This window comes from Bubalus bubalis, chromosome 16 (assembly GCF_019923935.1).
Source record: "Bubalus bubalis isolate 160015118507 breed Murrah chromosome 16, NDDB_SH_1, whole genome shotgun sequence".
NCBI lineage: Eukaryota > Metazoa > Chordata > Mammalia > Artiodactyla > Bovidae > Bubalus > Bubalus bubalis.
In genome coordinates, this window is record NC_059172.1 from 40,980,174 (window position 1) to 41,005,938 (window position 25,765).

Sequence of the window (25,765 nt, forward strand, 5' to 3'; positions counted from 1 at the left end):
AGTGTTTCCGCCCTGACTCACGACTGCGTGACACCGGGGCCCTTAGCTCGGGATTCAGCCCACTCAGCCCTGCCTGTAGAGCTCCAAGTTTAAGGACATGGGTTATTGGGTTAGTAAAGGGCTTTATGACCTTAATGACTGGGAGGCCCTGGAAGAGCCTCCCCTGGAGCCCTGACCCTGGATTCTGTGCACGCGGCAGAGTCTCAGGCGGGGAGCACCCTCTGAATGGCCTCCTCTCCTTCTCCATCTCCTGCTGTGTGTCTGCATCTTGTCACCTGCTCCATCTCTCCTGCCACTGCTCCCATTCGGTCTGTGCTTTGCCTCCTCTGGGATCCTCTTGGCATCTCTGCTTCTGGCCTCTCTCCCCATGATTTGGGTGTCCGTCTGTCCTTCCGCATCCCTGTTCTGCCCCTCTCTGTGTCCTCACTTCTGCCTGTCTCCAGCGGACTACATCGTGATGCAGTTTGGCCGCGTAGCAGAGGACGTGTTCACCATGGATTACAACTACCCGTTGTGTGCGCTGCAGGCCTTTGCCATTGCCCTGTCCAGCTTCGACAGCAAGCTGGCCTGCGAGTAGAGGCCGCCTCGTGCCCTCTGGGGTGGCCCGGCCTGGAGTGGCGCTGCCCGCCTGCCTGTGGAGCAGCCCCACCGACCCCTGTACATAGGCCCCCTGCCAGGTGAACCTGTGGCTCTCGGTGGGCCCCGGGCTCAGCCATCCGGGAACGGGCTCCTCTGCCTTTGCTGCTGAGGCAGAGGAGTGGGGGGCACGAGGGGACCAGCGCAGATCCTTTCTGTGCCCCCGCTCTCGGGTTCGTGTCCTGCTGCAGTCCTGTTTGCCAAGCGGAGCAGCCCCTTCAGCAGGGGAGGCGTGAAGAGGTGGAGAGGGAGAGCAAGCACAAGGCAGGGCTGCTGCGGCCCAGCGTCCACTCAGCCCGGGGTCCGATGACCACGGGCCCCAGCAGTGCGGGGCTCGGTGAGAGTGTGTGTGTGAGAGTGCATGTGAGTGTTGGGGCACAACAGCTTTACATAGCACAGGCTTGGGTAGCTGAGCCTGGCTCTTACAACTGCAGAAAGTCCTCAAGCGTCAGCTGGCCTCCGCCAGGCCTGGGAGGAATTGGGGTGGGAAGGTGAGGGGCAGGCCCCTGTCAGGGCTGCAGGGCCTGGCTGTGGCTGTGGGAATTGGCTGGCAGCCTGCGGTTGGGGCTCATTTGATTTCTCTAGGATTTCTTGTGCGCATAGAGGCGGCAGGAGGCCGGCCCCCAAGGTCAAATGTCTTAGCAGGTAGGATCTGTAGGATCCATACAGACTGAGCATACAGGTGGCACGTGGGCCAGGGCTGTCCAGGAGCCCTGTCGGCTGACACAGGGAACCCCAAGATGCCAGCCTCAGACTGCACACAGGTAGGTGTGCCTGGGGCTCCTGCCTGTGCTTCAGCTCCCTGCAGTAAAGCCTAGGCTGTGGCCACTGAGGGCATGTGTGCAGTTGTGAGCTGGGAATGGGAAAGGGTGAGGAGAGCAGGAGACATGTTAGAACCACAAGGGATCAGAGGTGGCAGCACCAACCCTTAGAGATCCCCTAGAAGATAGACTTGCCTGGAGTCACCTGGCTGGTTAAGGGCAGAATTTGGATTTCAGCTCCTTTCATTTCCTTGTTCCCACTCTCCTCCCAAAAAACTGCTGTCTCTGGCCTTCCTGGGGCACAATATGCATGCCCATGCACCCGATTCCAGACTTAGAATATGTCAAGAGGTGGTGAGATTGAGGCCATTTCAGTGGGAAACCAGGCAGTTCCCTGCTGAAAGGTGTCTGATTTTGCACGTCCATCTGATCAGGACTGGCCTGTGTCTGCCCGCCTCCCCTCCCCGAGGGCAGGCTTCAGCCAAGGCTGCAGCCCAGTTTTCTATACAGGTGTGACAGGTAGTTGTGAGTGGCCTGACCTCTCCCTCTGCCACCCTCCTCCTTGGATGGCACCATCTACGCTGCAGACTTGGGAACACTTGCGTATGTGTCGTTCACTCTGACGGAGGCTGCCGGCCCAGATGGAGATCAGAAATCAATGGGAAGCAAGCGAGAGTCGTTCCTCACTTCAGAGTAGATGGATGTGCTTGGAAAGACTACACAGAAGTTGGTTTTTTTAAGAGTCATACTTCAAACATGTTAGGAAGGCCCTGAGTGAGGTGGTGGAGCTGTTTTGACTTCAGTGGAACTAGGATGTTCTCATTTCCTGGGAATCTAGGTTTTCATGTGTTGAGTGCTTAAACTGAGGCCTCCTGCCCTAGCAGGGACCTGGCCATACCTGGGGCATCCATCTATGGTTGTTAACATGGTCTGGTACCTAGACCACTCTGACTTGGGACCTTCTTGAGGGCACTGGAACTTTCTGTCCTGGAGCAGGTCTGCTTCCCAGGGAAATACTTTTGTGCTCCCCTCCTTTCCATAGTCGCAGCTTGGCTCTTCCTGTCTTAACTTTGGAGACCTGCTGACATTTGGAATGACAGAAGTGAGATGACCCCTAATGTCTAGTCAAGCTGTTTCTCTGGGCCAGTGATTTTAAGGTAGAAAGGTTGATTCTGGATCTTTGTGAGAGGGAGGATCCTGGTGGCAGAGTGGAGAATTCATCAGACATACAATGGAAAACGTGTCGCCTGCTTATTCCTCCAGTACACAGAGGATGGGTTGACGGGTGTTTCATTAGGGTTGGGAGTGTGGCCTCAGAGTTCCAGCCTGGGTGTTGCAAAGGGTAGCTCTACGACAAAACCCTGTTAGGTACTGAGTGACAGGCAAGAGCACTCATCACCTGCTGGAGACCCAGCCTCGCAAGGTCTTTTTTAAGACCCCATTCTGGGTGATGCTGGTTTAACCATGGGCCCAGACTCCTAAAGCTGCTGGAACCCCTGGAGACCACCTGGGCTTAGTCTCTCCCACGGTAAGAGTCCTTGCCCTTCGTACCCACTGCCCAGATGGTCCTTGGTTGGGCAGGGAACTTAGTTCCCTGATGCTTAGTTGCCCTGATGGAGCAAGCACGCCCCACGGGAGTTGGGTAGCTGGGGCCTTAGGCAGCTCCTCTGTAACTGCTCCTGCTGCCAGCTCCTCCTGGGGCCACACCCCATCTCTGCCCCCACACAGTCCTGCAGAGCAGTAAGGTTCACATCCCTAACTCTTCTCCAGTCCTGGCTTTTCTTTCCTTCTTGCTCTAAGGTGCTCTGTGTCTGTCTCTTTGTCTCTGTGTGTATTTGGGGCCAAGGGCAATCGGTGAACAATGGTTTCCTATTATGATCATATTTCTGTGGATGAATAGGAAAGGAATGAGGATGTAGCTGTGATCACCTGTGGATTTTGTTCCTTCATTTCATGCCCTTTGATCAGAAAGCATACCTGGGAAAGTACCAACTCCTTCTCCGGAGGTTCTTATTGGGAAGATGCTATCCAGAAAAGTTTAGTTCTTCAGTTTCCACTCTGCATTAGCTGGAGAAATTGGTGTGTTGCATGCGTGTTTTGGATGAATTTGAACTTATTCTAGTTGAATGTGCCTTAAAAATCATGACACTAATTCAGAACGAGCATGTGAGGTTCAGACCCATGCTGAGGACAGGTGTTAGAAGCCAAGGAGTGTTATCATCACAGGCTAGAAGAGAACCTTTGGGGCCCGCCTCCTGCAGTGACAAAAAGGAACAAAACTGTAGAAGCAGATGTCTTTTTTTTTCCTCTGGAAATAGTGGGGCATTTACCTCTAAATGAATTTACCATCTATTCAGAGGTAGTTCTGAACTTAACAAGCCAGTGATGATTTCAAACTAAGATGCCTGTGCTTTCCTTACAGCGGGTGAGGGGGATGGGTGGGCTGGCCATATCCACGGCTCTGTTAACGCAAGCACAAATTCCATCTCCAGGGTGGGGGTCCCTGGCTTTCCCTTCCTGTGGGAACACTGGCCCTCCCTTCTCTACCGTTCCTTACCCCAGCTGAGATAGCCCTGTCACCTCAGGATGCCAGGGGGCGCTCAGAGCACACGTTTCCAGAGAGCTGAAGGAGGCCGCGTGCTCTGACGCCCAGCACTAGGGGGGCCTGACTCCCTGGCACTCAGGGCCCAGCGCCGCGACCCTACACTGCCCTGGGCCCAGACCTGGAGAACTGGAGCAGCCCCCACAACAGGCCAAACTATGGGCTCTTGTTTTTGAGTTTATTGGTCATCTGTCCTTCCATGCCTCTAGTTTTGCAATTTTCTTTCATCTCAGGATATGGGGGGAAAAGTCCAAAAGAAGTTTTAGGACAGGTTTGGTTTCTGAATTTTCCAACTAGGTTGAGAAGCAAGTTGGTTCTTACAGGACGCACTACAGCACTTAGTAATCAAGTGATTTTGAGCAAACCATGGGATTTTTCTAGATCCGTTTTCTCACAGAATGAGGAGGTTAGACTGTCACAGCTCGCGGTGGGATTTGGGCTGAATGAAGGCTGGTCCTTGCTCCATCACTTTCTGGCTCATCACTGTGCCTTTTTTCTTTCCTGAGAAAGATGTCACACCTCTTTCCTCCTCTGTTCTCGCGTTCCTCCCTGCTTCCCTCTCAAGATCCAGGCAGAGCTGGAGATTAGGCTGAGATCCAGAGTTTCCTAGACAGTAACAGAGTGACAGAGAAAGGGAAGCCCAACTCTGGCCCCTCTAGTCCTGCATTTGGTGACAGCGGGGACTTAGCATGGTGACACTTCTCTTGTTGAGCGTGCATTTAGCCAGTTTGCATAATGCCCACAATGTGTGTGTCTGTTTGCACAAGATTGTCTTTTCCTATTTTGGAGTGGTGAGACATTTTATTTTTGTTCAAAATTACCGAGTTTTAGACAAACATGCAAAACTGTGCTTTTATTAAGTGATTTTTTTGAATAAACTCTTTGGTTTTCTGGAGCAAATGTATTTATTTATTGGTATGTGCAATGACAAAGTTGGTATTTTCCCATGTTGACATTATGTATGTTGTAGAACTTTAATGTTTGTCTAAGTACAAACCATATATCAACAAATTAAACTTGAACTGTTTCAACACTGCTGTGCACTTTTTCCCCCTATGAAAGAGAAAATATGTTTCTTTACCTAGAAGTTTTTTTTTCTACATCGTTCATTCCTTCTGCCCTAAAAGCCTCAGGGGAGGGCAGGAGGGTGGTGGTAACAAGGGGATCATAGCTGGTTTGGAAACAGTCACCTGTGGGAGGAAACTGTCTTCCTTCTGGCTGTGCTCCTCAAGTTTAAAGATGGTCAGAACCCACACGCAGAGGCCGGGAAGGGCAAGGACAGGAAGTACTAAGTTAGCACATCCTTTGCAGGCTCAGCTGTGCCAGCCGGAAGAGCAAGCTGCTGCTTCCGAGTAAACCCTGTGGGCCTGGCCCAGAGGAACACATGCAGGGCTGTGGAGCTGAGAAAAGGCAGGGAAGGCCAAAGTGGTAGAAATAACATGAAGACCTAGCCACTGGGTTCCTCTAGCCATATGCAGAGCAGCCCAACCTGTTTGAACAGAACCTGGACATGCTACATGCTTTTCTTTTCAGCCTGTGGCAGATCTGAAGTCAAGAGCAAGGGAGGCTGCAGTTATGCCTGACAGCTACAGGTCTGGTCCTAGGTGGGGAGGTCAAAACTGAAGTCCCCCGGTGACTGCAGGACCTGGGCTCTGGGCCATTCCTGGCAGTCAGGAAAAGCCTTGGAGCATCAAGTCCAACAGCCTGGCAGCACAGGAACTTGGTGCCCCAGCACTGGCTACCCTGGACAGATGCTATATATACCATCTCATTTCATCCCAACAGCTCTGCAAGGGGAGAGCTTCCCAATTCAAAACTGAGGAAACTGGTACTTAGAGAAGTTAAGGAGTAGTCTAAGAAAAAGAAATTTGGCCTATTTAATTTGTATAAGAAAATGGGAAAGGAAAAACCTAACGTTAGGTATATTTTAGAAAGATTTGTATGAAAATCATCAAGGCAAAGTCTGTGATACTTTGTTTTTCTCCTTTCTGGGTAGCTGAAGTGTTCGATTTTCCTCTGGAATGTAGTCTGGGTTGAGGGAATTTAATGTGGTAATGAGTAGTGTTGGTTTATTACCCCAGATCAAGAACCTACCTGGACTGTGGCCTCTCTCCATGGCTTTGCCTCTGGGAAATAGCAATATGCAGGACACTACTATGAAAAAATGAAAGATGGTTTTGTGGTTTAGTGATCAGGTTAAACATGATCTCTTTAACAGCTCTGGACAGGGTCCATGGAGAGTCCTGGTTGACAGCTATTATCCTGGTGTAATTATTATTAAAGCTCCCTTTTCCTAAAGTGTCCCAGTTTGGACTGTAAGTCGCTGGATGACCCAGGCCATGGAAGGTGCATGGCGTGCTCACAGGCAGCTCTTCGAGAGCCCACACCGGCCTCCGCTCCTCACTGCAGCTCTCTCACCCTGGCTTCCGAGCTCCCACAGTACTAGTCCTGGAGCTCGGGAGGTGCTCTCCTTGTGCGCCTGGTCTGACCAGGAAAGGGCACTTCCAGGCCAGATCACCCACCCGAGTTACTAAGCATGGTCCCGCACAATGCAGTTATTTCCTAGGCCAACTCTCTGACCCCAGAGGTGTGACTCGGTGCTCTGCCACGGTGCCCAAGAGTCACTGCAGACCTAATGCCAGGGGGCTGATCAAGTTCTTAACCCAGATCAGTTCTGGAGAAATGAAGACCAGGAGAAGAGAGATGACAAAAACCAGGCCCATGAAGACCAGGAGAAGAGAGATGACAAAAACCAGGCTGGTCATCCTGGTTTATAATCTCATCCCTGAAGAATAACATAATTCTGAAAAATTCAAAAAGAACTGCCTAATCTGAAATGACTGAAGAGTAAATTGTTTTAAATATAAATACATAAATGTTTTCCTGTTATATAAGCCCACCAAGAATCAGGGCAGCAAGAATCATCATGAGGTCTCAGTACTCGGGGCAGAACTGTTTCTACAAGCCAATTTCCCCCAGAGATGAACATTCCAAATAAAGAGTTGGTTATGTGACACCTTACATACCAGCCTCAAATATCAAAATACCTGAACATCCATCTACTTTCACACCCACTGCTCTACCACCACTCTTTCTGCCAACTGTATCCTTTCTCTACCTTGCACATCTGGAGAAGTTCATAGCATCCCTCAAGACCCATCTCCTCCGTGGAGTTTCTTGGAAGTACTTTAGCAAAAGTGACCTTTTCTTCCTTTGTGCTCATATGGATTTGGGTCCATATCGCAATTACAGCATAAAATCTTGCACAATAAAGTAAGCACCACTTGCTGAGTATGAGACAGGACCTATGTCTATATGAGACAGGACCAGCGTTGCTTTATAGGCAATGATGATTTCACTTCATCTCCGTAACTGTGATTTAATCCTCATACCCTGTAAGAGCTGGACTCTGACTCCCCAGCTTTAGCAATGAGGAAGTCAAAGTTCCCAGGGTTAAGGAGCTGGCCAGATTCTACAACCAGAATAGACGAGTATGGGACCGTGACCAATATTTCTCTGCCTGCAGAACTCACCATCTTGAGCCCTTTTACAGTTCACAGTTCATTTTAAAAAATAAACTGGATAAGGCTCTCATGTTCAACTTTTTTTTTTTTCAAAGGCAGGAATTGAGCAGTGGTCTGCAAGATGAATAAATGAGAGAATAAGCAGAAGGAAACAAATATCCACCTCTAATAAGGGAATCATATCCTAAGGCAAAAAAGAAACTTGAACCAGAGTCCCAGAACTCTCCTCATAAATCAGCCCCCCACTGTGAATGGAGAGAGAGAACACGGCAAATAATTTATCGAAACAGGAAAGAGCACCTACGTGATTTTTCACCTTCAGCATTATATTACATCTAGATTGTTCTCGGTACATTTTAAACTCCTTTCTTTACAAGTGAATCCAATGTTCCACACAGAGACAGATACAATATGCTTCCTATGGACTTCGTCTTCATTGACTTTTCTCTGTAGTCATTAACAAAGAATGCACAGCTGCAGATGACACATGATCTTAATATGGTCCTGTACCTCTGACAGCAGTGTGTGCTTATATGTGATTTAACAGGTATTAAATTATTTTCTTGGCCTCTGACTCATTCCAGGCATAGTGGAACTCTAAAAGCCAGGTCCACCTTTACATGATGTCTTAGTTTTCAAGTCTTCCACATTTCGTGGTCCTCGGGAATATGTCCTCTTGAAACTCTCAGGTCTTACCTGTAAACTGATTTCACTCATCCTTACTATACAGAATACATCTTACCTCAAGGAGACACATGACAGATGGCAGCTCAGAAATTAGGCTTTGGGTCTGGTCACAGTCCTCCCTGTCCTAATACCTCCCACTTTGCCCAACTTTCTCAACAGACTCAGATCCAAATATGGAACACATGGTCTGTTCCCAGGCACTGCTATATTGGGTCCCTACAATATAGGGACCCAATAGCTTGGGTCCAAAGTCCTTAGACCAAGGACAGCACATGGTCTACAAGTTCAATCATCCTCGTTTCTGTTTTAATTTGTTGTAAGAACGAATTTCCCAGAGGGCACAACATTCAGAAACAGCATCTAAGCAAGGACTGCCTGTCAGTGCGTGGGTTTACTCTCCGTCAGCTGCCCCTTGGCCCTGTGAGCATCTCATGGCAGGACTTCCACCCTTCAGCAGCCTTTCCTGAAGCTTCAAACCTTGGCTCCACAGGGTAAGGACTCAAGTCTCTATCTCAAGCTTCCTCTAGCCACAGAAGACCAGAGGTATGAAGGTGCTTCTACGTTTGGCAGTTCTGTTAAGTAGAACAAGGACAAAGGAAGCTAGAGTTCCAAGCATTATTAGAGAAAAACCGTTTCCCGGCCTGTCCCTGGAGAAGGAAATGGCCACCCACTCCAGTATTCTTGCCTGGAGATTTCTATGGACAGAGGAGCCTGGCGGGCTACAGTCCATGGGGTCACAGCGAGTCGGACACAACTGAGTGACTAACACTACTACTACTATTACTAGCAAGCCTCTGGGCTCATTCTCAGGTCAGTGAGAGTCTTCTATGCCGGAGAAAAGTGGAGGTTTGAGGCAGCCTCGGGGCTCTGCAAAAGGCCCTCGCTGTAAGGGGCTTCAGCTCAGGCAAGAGTCCCCGCTGTGGCCCCACCATCCCCACAAACAAAATATTCTCCTCCTTGAACCCAGCAGACCACTAACCTGCTCAAGGCCCACAGAATAAGGCACCTTGGACTCTGAAATCGTCACTCTTGCAACCTTAAGTCCTCATCATGTGTAATTTGATGTTCATCACAGGTAAACCATCTGTTACTTCTAACATGGAGAGTCAGACCTCTGCCCTGAGTGGTCCCATCTGTAATTATGATAGATCAAAAATTACTCAGTGGATCGAATCTCTGATGGAGCAAAGAAGGAAGAGAAAGAGGGAGGCTGTCTTGTGTTCATACTAATTTCTATGATGTTTTATAAGGTGACAGGTGTGCAAGCACCAGGAAGGATACACGATATCCATGGTAGTGGCCTGATTGGCTATGATACTTAAACACAGACAATGAAGTAGAGGGCACAGGGCCAAGGATAAAATCAGAGAGGAGAGAAAGGTCACCTTGGGACTACAGAAATGGTCCTGGACTGACTGTTCTCACTCTATACCGTGGGGATGCCGCTTCCTCGGCATGCTGCCTGGATCCGCTTTATCTGCACTGATGCCTGACCCTTCATCTCTCAAGTCGTAGGGCCACACTTCATTGGTGGCTTCCTCCTGCTCACTGTAACTGTTTGCACCAAATCCAGCATTCTCTGCCAAGATGGCGGGATCCTCTTCTTCAGGAGACCAGCAGCAACATGGTTCTGGCTCTGGGTCACATGAGGTAACAGAATCATCTTCCTGAGCTCTGGGCTCAGTAGGCATTGCCCAACCCACACGGTCTGATTCTTCCTCTTCTAGCGTTCCCATTCTTTCAGCTATTTCTTCAGCAGAGGGCTCTTTTGAGTCAGGGTAATCCACCAAGATTGTTTCTTGCCTATGCTTGATGCAATCTGAAAGGTCATAAATTGGATAAGTCTCTTCGGGATAACCTAGAGAAAAAAGTAGCACAAAGTCTTACAAAGAATGTCTCTTCCAAATAAACAGTGTCAGGCTCAAAGAGGCTTCTCAAGGCAGCAGCCATCCTATCCCAACAAATCCATTCAAGAAATCTCTAAGATGACTAACAGTTCTCAAGTTTCACTTGAGCAAATTCTTGGCGATTCGGCTGACTGTCCACCAGCTCTATGAAATACAAACCAATTCAGCTGAAAATCCCTTCTCAAGTGCAGGTTGCTTGGGGCAGAGTGTAAGTCTCACACCTCAAGCTTCTGCAGTAGTGATGAAGATTAAACAAACAACATGATCCTCAGTTTTAAAAAAAAAAAGTGCCAAACACCAGATGGAGAGAGCATAGCTCAAGGCTAATGTTTATAATTTCTATCTGGAACCATTTCCAAAGCTTCCCAGGGGTGGGGTGGGAGGTAGGGGGAGGAGGAAAGCAATGTTGAGCTCTTTGAAAAATACACCACAAAGCCTTCTACTAATCAAAACAATAGAAATGGCTTGCAAGTGTCAGAAATAGAGAGCACTTTAGCAAGACATGCCCAAGATCCCCAAGGACAAGGACTGCATTTTGAGAAGACAGAATTCCCATTGTTGGCTTCTTCGTCTTCACGACAGGGAACAAAAGAAAACAGCAAACTGGTAAACAAAATGAGTCCCAGCAATGATAATGAGAAAAGAGAAAATGTTGCCAAATTAAAGAATGAAATGAAATAAATCTGTGTCAGCCAAGCCAAGCCTAAGCAGCAGATGGGCCGTGCTGGAGCTCATATGCCGGTGCTGGCAACAGCAGCCGTGCTCACCGTACAACGTGAAAGCCAGAGAATTCAAAACCCATTTGCACATTATGATAATTGGCAAATTGAATCCTAACATAAACCTTTTTTTTTTTGCCTACAAATTCTGAAAAGTAGGGGTCTTTTTTGGTGCCATGCAGAGTGTGGAGACACATTTTTACAGCATTTATGATCAAGGGGGAAAAAAAAGTCAAAGTCACACAGGCTTATTGTAGAAAATCTGAAAAACCCAGACAAGTTTTAAAAAAGAAAACAAAAATCACCTAGAATCCCATCACTGATAACAATGTGTTGTACCACCTCTGGCCTTTTTATCACTGCAAATGATAACATATATTTTTCTCTTTTTTAACAAAGAGGGATCATACTGTACATAAAATATTGTACCCAGATTCTTTTCCTTCAACATTATATCATGAGTACTTCTTCATATTATTAGGCATTTAAAAGTTGGCTGCAAAATATCCCATCATACATCTACATAACTGACATGATTTACCATGCCCCTTCTGTAAGACATTCAGATTCTTTCCAATTTTCCATTATAAGTTTCATATTAGTTAAGATCTCTGAATATAAATCCATGTCCACTTCCCTATTTTTTTAAGATAGACTTTTAGAAATATGAAAACTAGACCAAACGGGATGGACATTTTAAAAGCCTATTTTATACTCTGCCAAATTACTTTCCAGAAGAATGGTATAAATTTTTAGTCCTACCAGTGATATAAAAAAAACTCCCTCTTCTCACATCCTCACCAGCACTACAGTAGTGTGTCAAGAATCTCGCCAGTGCAGTCTGATAGTTCCCAGGTTTAACTTACTGTGGCCAGTATGCTGGGTGAACTGGAGCTTAGCTACCCAAGGTCCTCACAGTCTCTTTGGTCAAAGGCAGAGGCTGGGGAGGTCCGCTTCTAGTTAGCTCCTAGCCACTGAATGCTTAAGAGTGAAGTCTGCTTTCTGGCATGTTTCTGCCTTCTCCCTACACCAAGAACAAAGCTTAATGTTGAAATTTCATGACTATCTGCCTTGGTTTATGATGGGGAAGCCTGCTGAAGAAAATCAAACAGTGACTCTCATAATTACTTGAGTATCCCATATCAGCCAACATACTGATTACGCAAGAACTTAAAACATAAGCAAGAAACAAAAACTCACTGGTCCTACGAGGAAGTCCGCAGTTCAAAATGGGAACCAAACTAAGCAAACCATGTAAAGAGCCCCTTAAAAAAGCCAATGCAGGAAACAGGAGTTAAGGTCAATCAGCTTTTAAATGACATTTCCAGTAATATTCAACTGGTTATTGTATGTATAAAACCAATCAGGCTTCAGTATAAAAAAAGGAGCAAACAGAATATAAGAAAGAGCTGTCAGAAACTGAAAATCCTAATTGCAAAAAAAAAAATTAACCTGAATAAGGAAGAAAAGAGTAGGTTGAAACAGACATGGCTGAGAACAAAATTAATATATTATTAGAAGTTCAAGGTGAAGAATTCTCCTAGGACAAAGATAAATATGACAAAGAAATGGAAATTATGAGAAAAAAGATAAGCTGCACAGAAGACCTATCCAAGATCCAATCTTAGAATTACTACAATTCTACAGTGAGAAGGCAGAGTAGATTAAATGGGACCAATAATCAAAGAAATTATAAGAAAATATTCTTGAGTTGAAAAAAAGTCCCAAGTCTTCAGATGGATAAATGCTAGGTAAAAATATTTTGAAAAATCCATACATTAATACACAGTCAGATACATGCTGATGAACTTGTACAAATTCAAACTTTTAAGTATAAAAAGAATACGGAATTCCAGACAGAAAACAGAAACTAGCTAACCAAAAACAGGTTGCCCATTGAGAAAAAGAATAAGACTGGGATAAGAGTTACCATTTTCAACATCAAATGATAGTAGAGAATGAAGCAATGTTTTCAGACCTATAAGGGAAAAAAATGATCATATAATTTTATATCCATCCAAAAAATTATTTGTATCAAGGTGAAAAATGGTTAAGTCCAGTACTTAGAAAGCACACCCTTCTATTTTGGGGGAGCTGGGGGAGGGCCTTAAGGAAGTATTCCGACATACAAAAATCAATCAAAAGTTTAAAGAAAGAAGATACTGTATATAAGAAAGTGGTAAAAGATGAAATCTGTAAGAATTATCAATGTAAAATAATTATTGATAATGTGGTTAGAAATTTAATGATATTGTTAAATACTTAGAAAAGGCTAGTATCTTTAAAAGCTACATAAATCATTTGGAGCCTAAAACTCTACATAATTTCAACAAAACCTAAGTAGTAGGTAGAAAATAAATAAGAATAATTTTACCTTATTTGGGAACATGTTATATAATGAAGATTTGCAATTTGGAAGGAAAGAAGTAATTCCATTTTTCATTTCATTGATTACTACTGAGAATGAAATAATTTTTCTTCTGTTTTGTGAGCCAGTTGAATTTTTTTCTTTTGTGCACTGCATAGCTAGGTGGATATCAGTGTTTCCTAAATTAGTTGTAGAACTTTTTATATATTAAAGATATCAGCTTCTTTGCTGATTACCAGTCATATTTGTTACAAATATTTTTCCAATTTAGTGTTGGTTCTGAAAACTTTTTGACCTTGTCTGATCTACAGAAAGTAAAAATTTTATGTACACCATGTAAGTTTTATGTTATACTATCCTCTCCCTTATAATTTCTTGCATTTTTTAATTAGTTTTTTAAATTTTGTGTTAATTGTAGATTCATGTGTAGTTATAAGAAATACAGAAACCCCATGTACTCTCTATCTAGTTTTTTCTAGTGATAACACCTTACAAAACTATACACTATAATGTCACAACCAGGATGTTAATACTGATATAGTCAGTATACAGGAATATTTCTATCACCACAAGAATCCCTTATATTGCCCTTTAATGGCCACACCTACTCCCTCCTGCCCAATTCCCTCCTTAACCTCTGGCAACTACTAGTCTGTTCTCCATTTCTATAATTTTGCCATTTCAATACTATTATATAAATAGAATCACATTACATAATAACCTTTTACAATTAGGATTTTTTTAATTCAACATAATCTGGAAATTCATCCAAACTGCTGCATTTATCAGTAATCCATTCCTTTTTATTGCTACAATCTTTCCCAGCCATCAGAGTCTTTCCAATGAGTTGGGTCTTTGCATCACGTGGCCAAAGTATCAGAGCTTCAGCTTCAGCATCAGTCCTTTCAATGAATATTCAGGATTGATTTCCTTTAGGATTGACTGATTTGATCTCCTTGCAGTCCAAAGTGAAAGTGAAGTCTCTCAGTCGTGTCCAACTCTTTGCGACCCCATGGACTATAGTCTACCAGCTCCTCTGTCCATGGGATTTTCCAGGCAAGAATTCTGGAATGGGTTGCCATTTCCTTCTCCAGGGGATCTTCCCAGCCCAGGGATCAAACCTGGGTCTCCCACACTGCAGGCAGATGCTTTACCATCTGAGCCACCAGGGAAGCCCTGCAGTCCAAAGGGACTCACAAAAATCTTCTCCAACACCACAGATCAGAGGCATCAATTCTTTGGTGCTCAGCCCTCTTTACGGTCCAACTTTCACATCTGTATATGACTACTGCAAAAACCATAGCTTTGACTATACAGACTTGTCAGCAAAGAAATGTCTCTGCTTTTTTAATATGCTGTTTAGGTTTGTCATAGCTTTTCTTCCAAGGAGCAAACATCTTTTAATTTCATGCCTGCAGTCACCATCTGCACAGATTCTAGAGCCCAAGAAGATAAAGTCTGTCACTTTCCACTGTTTTCCCTTCTATTTGCCATAAAGTGATGGGATAGGATGCCATGATCTTAGTTTTTTGAGTGTTGAGTTTCAAGTCAGCTTTTTCACTCTCCTCTTTCACCTTCATCAAGAGTCTCTTTAGTTTCTCTTCACTTTCTGCCATAAGGGTGGTGTTATCTGCATATCTGAGGTTACTGATATTTCTCCTGGCAGTCTTGATTCCACCTTGTGCTTCATCCAGCACGCCATTTTTCATGATGTACTCTGCATACAAGTTAAATAAGCAGGATGGCAATATATAGCCTCGACATACTCCCTTCCCAATTCTGAACCAATCCATTGTTCCATGTCCAGTTCTAACTGTTACTTCTTGACCTGCATACAAGTTTCTCAAGAGCCACAGGTAAGATGGTCTGGTATTCCCATCTCTTTAAGAATTTTCCACAGTTTGTTGTGATCTACACAAAGGCTTTAGTGTAGTCAATGAAGCAGAAGTAGGTGTTTTTCTGGAATTCTCTTGCTTTTTCTATGATCCAGCAGATGTTGGCAATTTGACCTCTGGTTCCCCTCCCTTTTCTAAATCCAGTTTGTACTTCTGGAAGTTCTTTGTTCACATACTGTTGAAGCTTAACTTGAAGGATTTTGAGCATCACGTTGGTAGCATGTGAAATGAATGCAAGTGAGAAAAACACAGTATGTCTCCCCATTTATTTATTAATAGATCTTTGATTTTTTTCATCAGTGTTGTATGGTTTTTCAGCATGCAAATCCTGTACATGTTTTGTGAAATTTACACCTAAGTCATTCATTTTTTTTGAATGATTACAAAGTTTTCATTTTGATGCCAGCACGTTCATTCTAGTGTACAGAAATACAACTGATTTCTGTATGTTTATCTACCTTGCTGAACTCATTTATCAGTTTTAGCTTTTAAAATAGATTCCTCAGGGTTTTCCATCAGCCATCATGTAACCTGCAAGCAGGCCTTTTATTTCCTTTCCTTTTCTTCCTGTACTACCTAGAACTTTCAGCACCATGCTGAATAAAAGTGGTCATCCTTGCCTGTTCCCAATCTTCGGGAGAAAGCACTCATTGTTCACCATTAAATGTAACATTAACTGTAGGTTTCATAGATTCTCTTTATCAAGCTGAAGAAATCCCCCTCTAGTCCTAATTTCTGTTTTTACGATGAACAGATCTTGCACTGCTTTTATGCTCAAGAAATTTTTTCCTGCTAAGAGCGAATACCTATTCACAACTATTTTTTTTCTAGTTTTTAAGGTTCCTCCCCTCCATCCTTTACTATTTAATATACCTAGGGTTATTCTGATGTTAATATGTACGCTCTTACTTCTGCTCTGGCAATAATGAAGGCATGAGGATTCCCCCGTTAAACAACTAGAAAATCAAATGAAATCTATGAAGAGCCAATTTTCAAACATTACATGACAAAAGTAGTCATGGATCCTGAGAAAAGGGAAGCAGGGCCCAGTAGTCTCACTGAGCTTGGAACACAAAGTCAGGGAGACCGGAGCAGTGAGAATATATAGGGAAAAATACTGGAAGGAAAGGAGCTTCGCAAACAAAGCTCCAGAGATCTATTGAGGGAACTCCTAATGTTTTTAACTGTGTTCGAATCTGTGCATATATGGGATAAAACTAACCAGGGCCAGGAAAAGAAATGCTAAAAGCATTAGGCCTATAAATTCCTGGAGCTCACACACAGCCGGGAACAGTTCATGTCCTTACCAGCCAAAGTGGAAAGACCTTGTGAAGCATCACGCAGAGTCCAGAGAAAGATGTTGCTTTACTAACAGGGCTAAATTAGCCACAGAATAAAGGTTGCTTTGGACCCACTCTGCTGCTGCTGCTACTGCTGCTAAGTCGCTTCAGTCGTGTCCGACTCTGTGCGACCCCATAGACGGCAGCCCACCAGGCCCCGCCGTCCCTGGGATTCTCCAGGCAAGAACACTGGAGTGGGTTGCCATTTCCTCCTCCAATGCATGAAAGTGAAAAGTGAAAGTGAAGTCACTCAGTGGTGTCCGACTCTTAGCGACCCCATGGACTGCATGCAGCCTACCAGGCTCCTCCGTCCATGGGATTTTCCAGGCAAGAGTACTGGAGTGGGGTGCAACCTTAAAAACAAGCACTGAAGGATCCAACTGATTTCTGGTAAGTTAACTGTGTATTAGAAAGAAGTCCAACACTAAAGTACTAAGACAAAATCTAGCATTCCACAATGTAAAACTCACAATACCCATCATCCAATCAAAATTTACCAGGCATGCATAAAGGGCAGGAAATGAAGACCCATAACAAGGAGAAAATATCAATAACTAGAAAGAGATCTAGAAATGACACAGAAAATAAGATCAGCAGTCAAGTCTGTTAAGAAAGCTGTTATAAATATGTCTCATATGTTCAAGAAGGTAGAAGAAAATATGAATACATGAGAGAGATGAAAGACATAAAAAAACCCAAACAGAACTTCTAGAGATGAAAATACACTATCTGAGATTAAAAACACACTGAATGAGACTAAGAGCAGATTATATACAGGGAAAAAAGACTAATAAAGCTGAAGACATAGGAAAACGATCCAAAATCAAGCATGGTGGAAACAAAAGACTGAAGAGAAAAAAAAAAGAGGCCATATGTGACCTGTGCAACAATATAAAAAAATCTAACAAACATGCAACCAGAGAATCAAGAGAGCACAGAAGCTCAAGGGAACTATCTCATTAATGAAACAATGGCCAAAAATAGATCAAGGATCTAAGCTTCCACCTTGAGAAACTAGAAAAAGAATGTCAAACCCTAAATAAGCCATAGAAATCAATGAAATAGGAAATAAGAAAAAACCCAAACCACAGTATAGTTCTTGAAAAGATCAACAGTGTTGATAAACCTCTGATCAGTCTAATCAGGAAAAAAAAAATTACACAAAGGCCCAATTACCTATATCAGGAGAAGAATAGGACACATCCTTATAGACCTTATACATGTTAAATAAATAAGGGAATATTATAAATAATTTTATACTAATAAATTTGATAATGAGAATAAAATATGTAAACTCATTGAAAGATACAATCTATCAAAGTTCACTCAAGAAGAAATAAACTGATACAGTGCAATTCATGTTAAGAAATTAAATTCAGTCATATAAGTCTTGCCACAAAGAAAACTCCAGGCCTAGATGGTATCACTGGAGAAATCTGCCAGACATTTAAGGAACAAATAAGTAATCCTACACAAACTCTTCTTTACAAAAAAAATCAGTATAATTCACTAACTTAAGTCACCAAAACAGAAAAATAATATGATCAGTTCATATGATTAACAAAAAGCATTCATAAAATCTTAACACCCATACATAATGAAAAACTCTCAGCAAAGTAAAACCACAAGGAAGCTTGCTCAACTGAAAAAGAACATCCATGATAAACCAAGAGCTCACATCATATTAATGGAGAATGTGTGAGCACTTTCTACCTAATATCAGGAAAGCAAGGATGTTTGTTTTCACCACTTCTGTTCAATATTGTGCAAGGAAGTTCTAGCCAGTGCAGTAAGCCAAGAAAAAGAAAAGACCTATATAGTAAAAAGAAGTAAAACTGTCTTATATAAATAATTTGAGACTGTCTACATAGCAAGTTTAAAGAAACTGAATCTTAAAAAATCTGAAGAAAAAAAAAGGAAGCTACTTTGTGTTTAAGAAAGTCACAGGATACAAGATCAGAAAACAAAAATAAATTGTGTTTCTACACAGATAGCAATAAATAATTTAAAAAATTTTAAATATCACTTATGATATCAAAAATATGAACTTTAAGGATAAATTTACAAAACATGTACAAGACCTAAATACTGAAAACTATAAAACATTGCTGAGAAACTAAAGATCTAAATAAATGGAAAGATAAAAATGTTAATGGATTGGAAGATTCAATATTGTTATGATGTCAATTTTTCCAAACTGATCTAAAGAATCAATACAATGCCATCAAAATCCCATCAGGCTTTTTTTTGGTAGAAAGTAACATAAAGCCCCTTAATGAAAGTGAAAGAGGAGAGTGAAAAAGTTGGCTTAAAGCTCAACATTGAGAAAACAAAGATCATGGCATCTGGTCCCATCACTTCATGGCAAATAGATGGAGAAACAGTGGAAACAGTGGCTGACTTTATTTTTTGGGGCTCCAAAATCACTGCAGATGGTGACTGCAGCCATGAAGTTAAAAGACACTTTTCCTTGGAAGAAAAGTTATGACCAACCTAGACAGCACATTAAAAAGCAGAGACATTACTTTGTCAACAAAGGTCCGTCTAGTCAAGGCTATGGTTTTTCCCAGTAGCCATGTATGGATGTGAGAGTAGGACTATAAAGAAAGCTGAGCGCAGAAGAATTGATGCTTTTGAAGTGTGGTATTGGAGAAGACTCTTGAGAGTCCCTTGGATTGCAAGGAGATCCAACCAGACAATCTTAAAGGAAATCAGTCCTGAATATTCATTGGAAGGACTGATGTTGAAGCTGAAACTCCAATACTTTGGCCACCTGATGCAAAGAGGTGACTCATTGGAAAAGACCCTGATACTGAGAAAGACTGAAAGCGGGAGGAGAAGGGGATGACAAAGGATGAGATGGCTGGATGGCATCACTGACTCGATAGACATGAGTTTGGGTAAACTCCAGGAGTTGGTGATGGACAGGGAGGCCTGGCGTGCTGCAGTCCATGGGGTCACAAAGAATCGGACACGACTGAGCGACTGAACTGAACATACTGATTTTAAATTTATATGAAAATGTGAAGGGCCCAGAATTACAAAAATGATTTTGGAAAAAAACAGCTGAAGAACTTGCCTTACCAGATTTCAAGACAATATAAAGACATTGTGATATCAGTATAAGTATACACACAAAGATCAATGAAACAGAACAGAAAACCCAGAATATACCCACCTATACGTGGTTAAATGATTTTTCCATTTTCCAAAAGGGAAGGGTTGGTTGATTTCCAACCAACACACCAAGATAATTAAATATAACAAAATAAACTGGAACAATAGAATATCAATATGGAAAAATATTAACCTCATCCTGATACTGCACACCATATATAAAAACTAAAAAACAGATCACAGGCCTAAATGTAAGAGCTAAAACCATACAATTCTAGAAGAAGGCAGAAGACTTAGGTAACTTTGAGTACGGGAAAGATTTCTTAAAAGCTCACAAAGAAAGTGAATCATAAAAGAGAAAATGATAAACTGCACTTCATCAAAATGAAAAAAAAAAAAAAAAAAAACCTTCTGGTCTTTGAAAGATGCCACTAAGGAAATTAAAAGGCAAATCACAAATCAAGAGAAAATATTTGCAAAATTCGTAACTGACAACTTATATCCAGAATATAGAAGAAACTCTTGCAACTCAATACGAATATGACCAACTCAAGAAAGTGGCACACAATGTGAATGAACACTTCACCAAAGACACACAGATGACAAATAAGTACGTGAAAGATGTTCACCACCACCAGTTGCCAGGGAAATTCACACCACAGTCACAAGCTAGACACCACTACACACTCAGTAGAATAGCTAAAATTAAAAAGACTGATGATGCCAAGTGATACCGAGGATGTGGAGTGACTGCAATTCTCATACACTGCAAATTGGGAAAGCAAAATTTTAGAATAATTTTAGAATAATCAACCTACTTTCCAAAGTTGAATACACACTTATAAAACCCAAAATCTCATTCTTAGAGATATACCAAAATAAATACAAATATATGTTCCAATAAAAATGTGTATGCAAAAGTTCACAGCAGCTTGATTCATAATAGCTCAAAGTTGGCAGCCCAAAAGTTCCTAAACTGGCGAATGGAGAAACAAACTCTACCCAGACAACAGAACACTACTCTGCAGTTAGAAGAAAGAACTGCTAATACACTCAACACATGAAGCTCAGAAGCATTACACTAAATCAATGAAGCCAGAATACAAAAGAACATGTGCAGTATGACCCGTTTATACAGAAAAGGTAAAGCTAGAGGGACAGAAAGCAGTTCAGCTGTTGCCAGGGCAGAAGGGGATTAGCAGCAAAGGGAATGGTAACTTTCTGCGATGATGGAAGTATCATGACTATTTCATGACTGTGACATGATTATACAACTCTATGTATCTGTCAAAACTTATCCAACCATACACTTAAAATTGATGAACTGTGTATATCTTATAACTCAGTAATAAAGCTGATTTTAAAAATTCTGTTGGTCTCTTTTCTGGACTGATGGTTAACAAAGAAATAAGAAAACACTGTTTACCTTCCCAGTCTTCCATATAAGGGGCCTCCTCAGCTTCTTTCTCTGGAGTGGATCTATCAATGAATTTTCCTTCTTTCATGACCCTGGTGATTTCTCGGAGCTGATGTAGCAATCGTTTTTCTTGGTCAGAAGTCACAGTCTGTGCTCTGCTTAGAAACAGCAGACAATCCAGCTAGTTAGTAGCAAATACTCCTAGGCAATGAACATAAACATTACTATGATCTGTCTGGACTCTAGAATAGGAAGTTCAATAGCAACAGATAATTACTCTAGGAGTTGATTCTGGAACTGCATAGATGGGAACCAGAGATGTTAGTTCAATGTTTTGATTTTATAAATGGGAAAACTAGGGCCCAGAACAGAGCAAGTGATTGTCCGAGGTCCCAGAATGATTTAATGTCAGTTCTGGGACAAGACTCCAGAAGTCTCAGCCTTCAGATTCTTTCACAGTACACCTCACTGCCCCGATTCCCTATCCTCAAGCAGTTTCACCATTACTTACATTACTCCATTTACTACAAGCCACTTTTCTCTGCAGTAATGTCATCAAAAGAAAATGTGCTGGACCACTTGCCTCAATGAGGGAAAAATACGCTACTAGGCTGACTAGACAAACCTTTGTTGGCAAAGTAATGTCTCTGCTTTTCAATATGCTATCTAGGTTGGTCATAACTTTCCTTCCAAGGAGTAAGCGTCGTTTAATTTCATGGCTGCAGTCACCATCTGCAGTGATTTTGGAGCCCAGAAAAATAAAGTCTGACACTGTTTCCACTGTTTCCCCATCTATTTCCCATGAAGTGGTGGGACCGGATGCCATGATCTTCGTTTTCTGAATGTTGAGCTTTAAGCCAACTTTTTCACTCTCCTCTTTCACTTTCATCAAGAGGCTTTTGAGTTCCTCTTCACTTTCTGCCAAAAGGGTGGTGTCATCTGCATATCTGAGGTTATTGATATTTCTCCCGGCAATCTTGATTCCAGTTTGTGTTTCTTCCAGTCTAGCATTTCTCATGATGTACTCTGCATATAAGTTAAATAAACAGGGTGACAATATACAGCCTTAACGAACTCCTTTTCCTATTTGGAACCAGTCTGTTGTTCCATGTCCAGTTCTAACTGTTGCTTCCTAACCTGCATACAAATTTCTCAAGAAGAAGATCAGGTGGTCTGGTATTCCCATCTCTTGAAGAATTGTCCACAGTTTATTGTGATCCACACAGTCAAAGGCTTTGGCATAGTCAATAAAGCAGAAATAGATGTTTTTCTGGAACTCTCTTGCTTTTTCTTTGATCCAGCGGATGTTGGCAATTTGATCTGTGGTTCCTCTGCCTTTTCTAAAACCAGCTTGAACATCAGGAATTTCATGGTTCACACATTGCTGAAGCCTGGCTTGGAGAATTTTGAGCATTACTTTACTAGCGTGTGAGATGAGTGCAATTGTGCGGTAGTTTGAGCATTCTTTGGCATTGCCTTTCTTTGGGATTGGAATGAAAATTGACCTTTTCCAGTTCTGTGGCCACTGCTGAGTTTTCCAAATTTGCTGGCATATTGAGTGTAGCACTTTCACAGTATCATCTTTCAGGATTTGGAATAGCTCAACTGGAATTCCATCACCTCCACTAGCTTTGTTCATAGTGATGCTTTCTAAGGCCCACTTTACTTCACATTCCAGGATGTCTGGCTCTGGGTCAGTGATCACACCATCGTGATTATCTGGGTCATGAAGATCTTTTTTGTACAGTTCTTCTGTGTATTCTTGCCATCTCTTCTTAATATCTTCTGCTTCTGTTAGGTCCATACCATTTCTGTCCTTTATCGAGCTCATCTTTGCATGAAATGTTCCTTTGGTATCTCTGATTTTCCTGAAGAGATCCCTAGTCTTTCCCATTCTGTTGTTTTCCTCTATTTCTTTGCATTGATCGCTGAAGAAGCCTTTCTTATCTCTTCTTGCTATTCTTTGGAACTCTGCATTCAGATGTTTATATCTTTCCTTTTCTCCTTTGCTTTTCACTTCTCTTCTTTTCACAGCTATTTGTAAGGCCTCCCCAGACAGCCATTTTGCTTTTTTGCATTTCTTTTCTATGGGAATGGTCTTGATCCCTGTCTCCTGTACAATGTCAGACTTTATTTTTCTGGGCTCCAAAATCACTGCAGATGGTGACTGCAGCCATGAAATTAAAAGACGCTTACTCCTTGGAAGGAAAGTTATGACCAACCTAGATAGCATATTCAAAAGCAGAGACATTACTTTGCCAACAAACGTTCGTCTAGTCAAGGCTATGGTTTTTCCTGTGGTCATGTATGGATGTGAGAGTTGGACTGTGAAGAAGGCTGAGCGCCGAAGAATTGATGCTTTTGAACTGTGGTGTTGGAGAAGACTCTTGAGAGTCCCTTGGACTGCAAGGAGATCCAACCAGTCCATTCTGAAGGAGATCAGCCCTGGGATTTCTTTGGAAGGAATGATGCTCAAGCTGAAACTCCAGTACTTTGGCCACCTCATGCGAAGAGTTGACTCATTGGAAAAGACTCTGATGCTGGGAGGGATTGGGGGCAGGAGGAGAAGGGGATGACAGAGGATGAGATGGCTGGATGGCATCACTGACTCGATGGACTTGAGTCTCAGTGAACTCCAGGAGTTGGTGATGGACAGGGAGGCCTGGCATGCTGCAATTCATGGGGTCGCAAAGAGTCGGACACGACTGAGTGACTGATCTGATCTGATCTGAGGCTAACCCTAGAATTGCCAGACTGAACCTACTTGTGCAGAAATAAAGACATACCCTAAAATGTGAGAGTTGGATCATTCTGACAAATCATCTAGACCAAAGGAATTGGGGAAACTGAGGCCCATGGAGAAGAAATTATATATTTATTCACACTGTTAGTTAATGTCAGCACTCTACTTAAAACTAGTCTCCTAAGTTGTAATAACATTCGGTGCAATTCTTGAAGCACAGTGCTCAAGTTCCACAGTTCAGAAAACCTGTATGTGACCCCCTCATTCAGCTGTGTTGGCTCTGGGGAAATGCCTGCATGAGTAAGATGAGGCTCAAGGATAACATGTGACTACTTGAGAGGGAAGCGCTGCATCATATCGACAGGCAGGCAAGGCCCCACTCAGAAGACTGAGAATTGTCTGCTTTGGGACCAGTTTTATCTACTGGCAGGATTTAACAGAGGCTACTTATTCTCCTCTTAAAACCCCAAAGCACTCGAAAGTCAATATAACAGCCATGAAGAGGAAAGAAATGATATATTCTGTACCAGCCTCATGGAGGTGTCATCAATCTTTCCCAGTCCCGAGCCTACATTTCTTTTTACATTTAACCTACATTATGTTACCCTTAATGACTAACAGGGAAGAAGAAAAAACTGCTTGTCCTGTCAACATTAAGATGTTAACTGAGGAAAATGTAGGTGCAACATTTTTACAAATCTCAGTGGGAGGAAAATAAAAACCCCAGGAGCTCCACTTTTTCTACAATAAATGGTCTCAAAGCCATGAACTGAGGACAGCCTGTCTGTTCTACATGGATGTGAACAGCTGCTTTATACTTTCCATCAGCAGAGGAGACCTGACTCACCTTAACTACGCATCTGTTCCATAACCCCTAACTCTTATTGTTATGACAACTCATTTTGTGGGAGGCTTCTGGGGCAGCTGGGTCACCCTTAGCTCAAAGAGCCTACGTGATTATCATGACACGTTGCACATGTACTTCTCTGGACTGTACTTAGTACATTCTGATTTTTACTGAATACAACAATCTTGACTTTGTTTTCTAATTCACGGAAAATCAGAGCCCTTAATTTAAAGGGATATGGGTAGGCTAAGAAAAGCAGAAACAGAAGAGAGAAGCTTGCTTAGAGATTTCCAAACTAAAGTGTCCTCAAATGTACTCAGTGTCTGCATCACGCATTAGGCAATTAATCATGGTCCACTTTACATCTTCTGAATTTACTGCAATAAGCACTTTCACGGATTCCTCATTGTCTCACTTTGGTTTGATAATCCTGGATGTCAGAGATAAGTTCACTACAGTACAGGCACACTGCCATGAGCGTTTTAAGTGCTCAATAAATGTGTTCGCTTGACTGGTCCCCACTTCCTCACCATCCATTTTCTTTTACCTCCCTGAAATCTGGCTGCCACTCCATCATTTTACCAAACCTTGTGAAAATCAATGACCACTTTTTGTCCCTTTTGTCACACAGCACACAGGACCTTATTTCCCCAACCAGGGATCAAACCTGTACTCACTGCAATGGAAGCATGGAGTCCTAACCCCTGAACCACTAAGGAATTCTCCAATGACCACTTTACTCTTAAGTCCAAAAGTCTTTTTATCACATTTCATTCTTCTTGACTTCTCTGTACTACAGCCCATCTTCTCCTTGAAATGTCCTCCTCCTACAACATGGTTTTCCTGAAGGCTCAATCCTAGGGCTCCTGTTTATCCACTCCTATAGACATGTCCTCAGGAAGCAGACCCAATTCACAGACTAAACCATCACCTCTACATACATGATGCTCAGCCTCTACCTCTAATCTTGACTTCTCACACAAAGGCCAGTCTCATAACTCCAGTTACCTCCTGGGCATTTCTACTTGGAGGCCTTGTCACTATACTAAAGTTAATCTTAAATTCACCCTTCAAAACCATGTCCTAGTGGCCCAGGATCATTAGCAACTGCATGAACAGGTAAGCTAGGTGAGGTTGGGTATGGCTGATTCCAAGACATTAGAAAAATAAAAGGTCAAGTTGGGAGATAACTCAGACTTTTG

General features: G+C 42.6%; 2 protein-coding genes across 6 annotated transcripts in view; one reads left to right on the forward strand and one right to left on the reverse strand.

Annotated features, from left to right (window-relative positions):
* TUB (TUB bipartite transcription factor) overlaps positions 1 to 5,030 on the forward strand; it is a 65,829-nt gene extending 60,799 nt beyond the window's left edge. The window contains 1 exon segment of the mRNA XM_044929474.2: positions 444 to 5,030. Within this exon segment, the coding sequence (XP_044785409.1) occupies positions 444 to 577 (134 nt within the window). The 3' untranslated portion in view covers positions 578 to 5,030.
* RIC3 (RIC3 acetylcholine receptor chaperone) overlaps positions 4,891 to 25,765 on the reverse strand; it is a 62,535-nt gene continuing 41,660 nt past the window's right edge. For 2 of the 5 annotated variants that reach the window (XM_006051612.4, XM_025266603.3), the window contains 2 exons: positions 20,983 to 21,131; positions 7,829 to 10,068 (listed from right to left, as the gene is read on the reverse strand). In XM_006051612.4, the coding sequence (XP_006051674.3) occupies positions 9,632 to 10,068; positions 20,983 to 21,131 (586 nt within the window). In that variant the 3' untranslated portion in view covers positions 7,829 to 9,631. Of the gene's footprint in view, positions 6,154 to 7,828; positions 10,069 to 20,982; positions 21,132 to 25,765 lie in introns of those variants that run through there. The other 3 variants (XM_044929476.2, XM_006051614.4, XM_006051613.4) reach the window with 3 other exon arrangements.